General features: G+C 34.7%; 1 protein-coding gene across 1 annotated transcript; it reads left to right on the top strand.

Annotated features, from left to right (window-relative positions):
- Positions 1-4,919: 4,919 nt before the first annotated feature.
- Positions 4,920-8,167, top strand: LOC143593132 (WRKY transcription factor 72A-like). The gene is made up of 4 exons (XM_077072850.1): positions 4,920-5,168; positions 6,219-6,761; positions 6,851-6,964; positions 7,084-8,167. The coding sequence occupies exons 1-4, from the start codon at positions 5,091-5,093 to the stop codon at positions 7,987-7,989; spliced, it is 1,641 nt and encodes a 546-aa protein (XP_076928965.1). The 5' UTR covers positions 4,920-5,090; the 3' UTR covers positions 7,990-8,167.
- Positions 8,168-9,306: the final 1,139 nt, after the last annotated feature.

Raw genomic sequence — 9,306 nt, 5'->3', positions numbered from 1 at the left:
ACTAGGTATATTACAACCACTACACACAATGTAATACATATTCACAAAGATACATACAAATACACAGATAAATATACAAATAAAATGTAAACATGCATACAAACGTACAGATACACAAATATACATACAAATACATATAGATGTGCATACACAGAGAATACAAAATTAATCTCACACACACACATACACATACACAAATAAAGATACCAATCATTAAATACACATACAAATACATAAATAAACATATATATACACATATAAAGATAAAAAACAGAATAAGATAATCCTTATCATATGTTAACATACACGACTTCCACACCCTTTTGATCTAAAAGAACCGTAAATCACAAATATGCTCCAGTGATCTCCACCTCCGCCGATCCACAACTCTATGTTAAGCCATATTTACCGCCATAGATCCACCAATCGTCGGCACCAAACACTCCTCTGTCAGCATCACTGGCGTTGACAACAAGGCCATGCAACTGGCCGGAAAAACAAAGAACGCAGTTCGCGGGTTTATGTTTAGAAATTAATCAATTAAACTTTGAAATTGATCCAATTAATCATCAATTGGATCTTCAATTGATCAATTTTGACTTTGAGCACAATCATATTTAACTTTTTGAGCGTTTCCATTTTACACTTGAGCGTATTTAGGGTTTAGAATTCGATTGAACTTTTTTTGTTTTTGGTTTCAGCTTTTGTAAAATGGGCTTGAACGTAATTTACATACTTATTATACGTTAAGCAATTATTGTACGATAACTTAACCTTATATATAAATATACACATATACAAACAGTTATGCAAATAAACGTACAAATACATTAGCATGTATTTAAAATTTCTGGTAAATAACACATACCCATACTACATATATATATATCACATATCACACATTCACATACACACACACACACATACACATACTTATATGCACACATACACATACAAGTACATATCCATATACTCATACATATAGACATAGACACATACACACAATTCTATTGGGTATGTTTGTTTTTGTTTGCATTTGATTATCTTGAAAACCACCTTGAACCAAAACTCTATTTAAATTCCATAAATATCGGAATTATTTATCCGAAGAGACTGAAAGTGATAAATTAGAGTTTGAGTATGTAATAAACGAACCAGATTCCAAATTTTAAAACAGGTAACCAGTTTAATACCGATAGAGAGCCTGGTTTTTTAAAACGTAACCAAGTTTTGTCACGTTATTCAGCGCTAGTTGTGGACTCATGATTTTTTTCATTGGGGTCCCATTTTTTCATTTTTTCAGATTTTTCGCAATCAAACATTAGAATTTTTGGTCGGTCCCTGCTCAAGGTCGGGTCCGAACAAGAAACATAATAAAAAACAGTATCATAATTAAAAAAAATGGGATACTTCTGAATTGTATATACATGCACCTACTTAGAATAATAAATTATTCTACCAGAATTCATTGACCAAATGAATATTTATACCCAAAAAGTGTCAAGAATCTCACGATGTAAGGAAATCGACAAAGGATCAAACAATGTTTCATACGCAGTGAAACCTATTTTTTCCCCATTAATAGTTGATATGAAATCCATCATATTTTAGATTAAAAAAAACACGTGAATCAAAAGATGAGTGCTTCTGAAATTAATGCAGCAAAAATATTAATTGAAATTTACAAAGAAGAAAGATGTAAATTTGGTTAGTGAGCGTCTTTTGAGACCTATCAGTACATCACATGGGATCTACAACTACAAGGGGGTTAATATAATATTATGGTTTCCACTTGTTACATCTTATGAGATCTGTAAAAAAATTAATATGCCATCTCTAAAAACTTTATAAAAAACGTTACGGTTTTGGGACCCCAACCCACATAGTGTAGGTCCGCCCCTGCTAAACATCAATTTTTGACCAGAAAGATAGTGCTCAACTAATTTCATACAATATCTTAATGCAATTAATAACACTAACACCTTGTCATTTCATTTATTATCAAAATTGTTATAACTAGAGCTCGAACCGCCTCGCACGTTAGAACCATGCCCTCTACCGCTTCCTGTAGCGGTCAAATCTCCTGTCACGTTACAGCTGGATCCTCTCACAGTTGAACTACGCTCTCTTGTACGTGTTCAAACACGCTCGGTATGTAGATGATATTTTGGTTGCTTGAATCTTTGAATTCTCCATGAAGATTGAAAGTTTGGGTGTCGAATATATAGAAAATCGTTTGCATTTTAGTTTGTGAGTGTAAAATGATAACTGGTTAATTAATTGAATTCTTTTTTTATTTTTACTTTTCTCAATCCAAACGGTCAAGATATAGCTAGTTTCTCATGACCTATACCCGATTTTGCACTCAAATGGACCGAGTATTCTACCCGTAAACCGGGTATTCGTGGGCGCCCCTCCCCCATTAAAAGAAAGAAAAGAGATCCAAATTAATTATTAGAAGAGAAGTCAAAAGCAAATATCAAAGAGTGGAAAATGAGGCGGTTTTAAACTTATGTAGCCGAAACTCTAATAGCGACCATGGAAATTCAAAACAACAGTGACGTAACTCTGACAACTGATCATTGAACTCTTACTTATTATTTGTTTTGTGTTATGTAGAAATTTCAACCATGTGATATTTAGGTGCTAGAGACAAATGGATAATAAAAAATGGATTGGTAGTCAACAAATAGGCCCGATTCTTACTGGTCTAACCTCCAAATAGACCTAAACGTTGAAGTTGAGTTCTTCAACTTCTTTATTCTCAATTCTCAGCTTTTCTATTTCTTAATTTATTATAAAAATACAACTTAGATCGAGTTAATTACAGATACAGTACTCTGATTTGCAGTCTTGCATATTTTGGTTTCTAATCGTCAGAAATTATAGGGATACTTTTAATTAGTAACACGGATGGTCCATTGAGTTGATGAACGTTAAAAATTAGTTTGTTAGCTTTTTCACAAAAAAAGAATAAATGATTGTTTACTACAAATAAAATTAGACTGAACCAACAAACCATAGAGCCCACACGGCCACACCCCATCTAGCTAGTCCAGTCAGTCAGTTACTGACTCCACCCCCTTCCCAAAGAAAGATACCGCTTATGCTGCCTTGTTTAGCTTTTAGATCAACAAGTTGTCACCGCGTAATCGAAGTCAGTTGACGAGTTAGTTGCTCATTTCTGTAATTTACAAAGCCACCTTATGTATTAATTACAGTTAAAAATCATATGTAAGTAAAAGTATATTATGCAGTTCTCAATCTAATATTCCATTAGAAAAATTTTACATATAGATATATATGTATGTATGTGTGTATTATGTACGTAAAAGTATATTATACAGTTCTCAATCTAATATACCATTAGAAATATTTTACATATATGTATATATGTATGTATGTGTGTACGTATTGATATATATATATATAGAGAGAGAGAGAGAGAGAGCAAGTTTAAACTAAAAAAACACTTTTTCCTAGAAAGTGTAAGAAGGAATCTGGACCGTTAAATGCAATATAACACACATGGGTATAATGATAATCAACCAAATCCTTTAATTATGGAATTTAAATCTAAATTGTTAATGTGATCCCTCATTTTCTACTTATATTCAAGCAACCAAGAAACAACATTTAACATGGTTTTATTTTCTTAAAAAATATTTGTTATCATTTTTATTAAATTCAATTTACTTTTGACCGGTGTTTATCTTTTTCGTTTTATATGGACGCTAGTGTGTTTCTGTAAGAAAAGGTGTGTTTTTCATTGATGTTCATCTTCTCGTCTTATGTAGAGATCAATGTGTTTCTGTAAAACAAGTGTGTCTTGACCGGTGTTCATCTTCTCGTTTCATATTCGCATAAGTGTGTTTCTGTAAATCATGGTGTGTTATTGTAAGGGCAATAGTTCATTTATACATTTATTAACCAAAAGAAGACATACAAAAAATTTAAAAGAAAAAATTACAACACCAACAACCTCTCCTCATCCGATAACAAATCAACTTGCAATAACACACCTCTCCTCACATATATATATATATATATATATATATATATATATATTCAACTCAGAGAAATAAATAGGTCTTCTATATAAATTAAAAAATGACACTAGTCATAAAATAATTTGTATGTGATGGCATGCTATATGGAACAGATTGTTGGGCCATCAAGAAGGCACAAGTGCGGAAGATGGAGGTAGCAGAAATGAGAATGCTACGTTGGATGTGTGGGCACACAAGGCTAGACCGAATAAGAAACGTAGTGTTTCGCGAGAGATTAGGGGTGGCGAACATAGCAGACAAGATAAGAGAGTGGAGATTGAGATGGTTTGGACATGTAAAGAGAAGACAGACGACGAATCCTGTTAGATCCGTAGAAAACATTACTATAGAGGGGAGGAGGGGTAGAGGACGACCGAAATTGACTTGGGATGAGAGGATTAGGCATGATTTGATAGACCTAAACCTCTCCGAGGACATGGTTGAGGATAGGAATTCGTGGAGAAGTAGAATTAAAGTTAAGGATTTTTAGAGAGAATTGAATACCTTAGGGCTTAGACTTAACTTATTTAGGTCACATACCATAATGATATTTTCCTTACATATATTATTATTATTATTATAATTATTATTAGCTTTTATATAGCTGTTAAACTGTGATATTATTATTATTATTATTATTATTATTAATATTATTATAATTAGTAGTAGTTTTTATATAACTGTTTAATTTTGATTTCCTTTATTTTGCTTCATACACATGTACTTAGAGCCGAGGGTCTCTCTGGAAGCCACCTCTTTATTCCTTTGGATAGAGGTACGGTGTGCCTACATCCCACCCTCCCCAGACCCTACTTATAGCTTTGCTGTCGGTGGGATTTTACTGGGCATGTTTGATTTGATTTGATTTGATAATTGTGGAAATATTGAAGAGAAGCAAACGTATATACATACAAGTCAAACATTGATGGCCCCCTCATTATAAGAACAGATGTAAGGTACTGCTATATCTTCTCATTTATATCTCTATTAAATTCATTCACAAGCAGGAGTAGAATACTTTTGACACAGAAGCCAGCAGCCATGGAAGGTGGTCCAAGGAAAACAACTCAAATCAAGCCGGAACACACGGAAGATGATCGCCATAATAGTGAACAAGAGGTCGGTCTTTATAAAAATTCATGAAACTTAAGAAAAAATTATAATTGTCTTGTTTACTTTTGAATACTTGTGCTATATGTATTTTCTCAAAAGTGGAGAAGCTTTATTCTGTTAGACCAACGGCAAATGCTAAATCTCCTTGAGCCTGCTTCACCTGATACGGATTCTCTCCACGTCCAAAGTGTCGGAGATCGTCTTATACTTCTCTAGATTTGTTTGCATATATAACAAATTAGTTTGATAATATTCGAACTAGTTATGAAACTATTATAATTTCTTGTTTACATATCATAACACCTTTCATAAAGGTGAGAAAGTTGAGCCTTCAAAGAATCAGAAGCGAAATTTTGCTTGTTTATTTGATTCTTTCTAATATATATTCTTCTTTAAGATTGAAAAATGGGTAAGCTATAAGAACTTCCATAATAAAAAATATCTTCTATGGTTACTTAACATCTTGGATCCTATGGAGTTTGTTATGAACCACAAAAATGATTTGCATAAATTTCATATAGATATCTTTAATTTTTCTTGACCAAGTAAATTTCTTATATTAGATATTTATTAATTTCAAGACTCGATATATAGTTCATCTTGTGGAAGGAACATTGAACATATTCAAGATCTCTTTATTTTATTCACTAATCTTAATAAAAAGATATACTGCGACTTTTACATGGTCAAATTGTGGATTTAAATGTGTGTCGTGTGAACTTTTGGTCTTAAACCATGTGAACTCATCGATTCAATACAATTCAATCAATCAAAATCAAAGGAACCCGTTACTATAAGCATATAAAATTATACCTAATCTCACTTCTTTATTAATTATTTTTTTACAAATCAATTTTAGCGATAGACTAGCTAAGCATGCATCGCTGATCAAATTTTGTCACGAAACTAGTGACCGATTTCCATCGCAAATCTATTACAAGTACTTTTGCATTAGATTTTTGTCGTGAATTTTGTAGTCTAATCAACTCACCACTACATATATCTAAGTTTATGTGAAATTAAGTAGCTAATATTAACAAGTTGGAACTAATGCAGGATGAGAAGCAATTTGAGTTAACTGAAGCCGAAATGGGTGAGGTGAGGGAGGAAAATCAAAGGCTAAAGGTGCACTTGGAGCAGATCATGAAGGAATACCAAATCCTCCAAAAGAAGTTCCAAGATATTCTCCATCAACAACAAAAAGCCTCAACCACGGTCACCACCGCAGTTGATCATAGCAACCAACTGCAGATAAACGATGAGTCTGAGCTTGTTTCCCTCAGTCTTGGAAGAACATCATCAACCGACCCGACCAAGAAAGATAAGAGATGTTCAACACCTCCTACCAAAAATGCACAAGGGTTAGGCCTTGGGCTTGAGTGCGGAAAATTTGAAATGTCATCCACGACACAAGCCGAATCTTCAGTTAACCCGAGCCAAGATAATAGCTTGGAAGAAGTTAAAGATGAAGGTGGGGAAACTTGGACACCACAGAAACCTCAAAGTCCAAAGAGAAGTGGAGATGATCATGAAGTTTCACAACAAAACCCTGCCAAGAAAACTAGGGTTTCTGTTAGGGTTCGTTGCGAAACCCCAACGGTAATTAACTGCTAACACATGTTTGAACAAAGGCCTATATTGCTAAACTTACGTTAATTAGTACTTACAATTAGGGTTTTAATTATCAGATGAATGACGGATGTCAATGGAGAAAATATGGACAAAAGATCGCAAAGGGAAATCCTTGCCCACGGGCGTATTATCGTTGCACCGTCTCTACAAACTGCCCAGTGAGGAAACAGGTAGAGTTTTAACAACATAACCTGTTAAGATTGGTGACAACATTTGCAACTGCTTTAAGTACTACTTAACTATTCAATTTATATCTAAAACATGCATCTATCTTGATACAATTGTGTAGGTACAAAGATGCCCTCAAGATATGTCAATACTGATCACTACATACGAAGGAACACACAACCATCCCCTTCCGGCATCAGCCACCGCAATGGCGTCCACCACCTCCGCAGCCGCCAGTATGTTAGCATCGGGCTCCTCAACATCTGGACCAAGCTCAAACCCTAACCCTAGCACCTCTTCTCAAGGGCTAAACTTTTATCTCAACGAGAACTCAAAACTAAAGCCGGTTTACTTACCACATTCTTCCATATCCCCCTCTCCCTCGTGCCCAACAGTCACACTTGATCTCACTTCAAACACGCTTTCGACATCATCACCATACAACTACCGATCACCACCAGTGACAACCGCTTTCCCTCCGAGATATTCAACCACAAACCTGAATTTTAGCTCTTTGGAGTCTAATGCATTGCCAATTTCATGGAGCAACGGGTCCCTCAACTATGCGAAAAATCAAACGGGATCCCTAAACTTTGGATCAACACAACCTCAAGAAAACATTTACCATTCTTTCATGCAAAATAAAACTATGATGAATACTCCAACCACTAATCAAAATTCTCTACAGAAAGACACCATTGAAGCTGCAACTAGAGCAATCACAGCAGACCCTAATTTCCAGTCAGTTTTGAAGGCCGCATTGACATCAATAATAAGTGGTAGTGCGGCGGGAAGTCAAGCCGGAAGTGACAAATCTGGCCACATTGTGAAACTTGGAGATACATTGCCAGTGTTTTCGAGTGTTCCTACAACATCAAGTGAAAATAAATGTTCATCAACCTTGTACAACAAATCTGTCGCGGCAACAGTGATAAATTCTCAAGCTGCAGGTTCGAATTCTTTGCCAAATTCTAGCTCAAGAAGTAAATCTACTTCTCCAGGAACTAGCAGAGACCATGAGGTATGATGGATATAGTTGGGATAGCATGGGATTTTTTTATTGTTTTTTATTTATTTTTATGATTACTGTTTTAAAACTCTCAATGATCCCATATAGATTAGATTGTAATTAATTCATAAACTCCTGTAAAATATGGCAAGGGTGATGTATGTTGAAGAAAATTGTGCTAAGATAAATTGGTGATTGGTGATTGCAGCCATCACTGATATATATTTTTAATGAACATAATAAATGAATATAAAGAACTTAATTCATATTTGACTCTGATGACTGGGGTAGCCCAAGAAAATAATAAATGGCTGGAACACATTAACGCTAAAAAGGTTAAAAGGTTAAAAGCTTCGTTTCCCGCCCAAATTTATGTAAACAAGTACGTGAACAGTACCCACGTGCTACAGTACGATGTCAACTCACTGATCAAATCACTGTTCTCTCTGAGCAAGGGACATGCTCAGATAAAGTATTATTATTTTAATCATGGACCAACGGTCCAAAGCTTCCCGCCCACAAAGGTCAACCCTCTAAGCGAACTGGAGGTCAATTAGTTTGTACACTGGACAAAAGGCTCAGTCTCTCCTTCTATATAATGAGAACTTAGCCATAAACAAGGACACACCAAGATCTGGGCAGATAACATACTCTCCCTAATCTTCTCTTCTTCCTTGAGAAATATGCTCTTAGCTTATTTCTTTCTTACTTCAATAGCTTCATAGCTTCACCAAGAACATCATTCAATAACCGATTCCAAACATCACGGTTCTTGATCCTTGGTAAACTATAACAATCAACAACAAACTAGTGAACCTCCTTCTACGTTTTGCAAACATAGAGGGACACCACGACCTGTGTTAGGTTAACCTGAACCCTTGAAGCTTGTTAGCCTAACCAGTCCATTCACTATCATTGGTTTTATCTTTGTTGTAGCAACAGACTCTTAAAAAATCATCATTCTTTTTTCTTATTAATTTATTAATGGCGAATTAGACTATATATACGAATAGGACTCAAAGCGTGATAATACTTAATAACGCTCGATAATATTTAAATTGGTGACACTCATAAATTTTACTTTCACTGCCGACCAACAATCTTACTCACAATCAGTATAGACTTACACTCCATATACACTTGGCTTTGCTCACAATAAAGGCATGCATGTTTTCCTATTTTGCTTATAATCATCAATGTGAACAAAATTGAGAACAAAAGTAAGCAAATGTAAATGATTAATATTCCTAGTCGGCAATCCTATTTCATTTTATTTCACACCCCAACCTACGACCGAAATGCTGGGACGCGAACTGTTGGTTCACAGCTCATAAG

This window comes from Bidens hawaiensis, unplaced genomic scaffold, assembly GCF_021521415.1.
Source record: "Bidens hawaiensis isolate Kalapana, Puna unplaced genomic scaffold, B.hawaiensis_p1.1 tig00041714_1, whole genome shotgun sequence".
Lineage (NCBI taxonomy): Eukaryota > Viridiplantae > Streptophyta > Magnoliopsida > Asterales > Asteraceae > Bidens > Bidens hawaiensis.
Note: the sequence above shows the minus strand (reverse complement) of the source record. Positions and strands in the feature narration are given on the sequence as shown.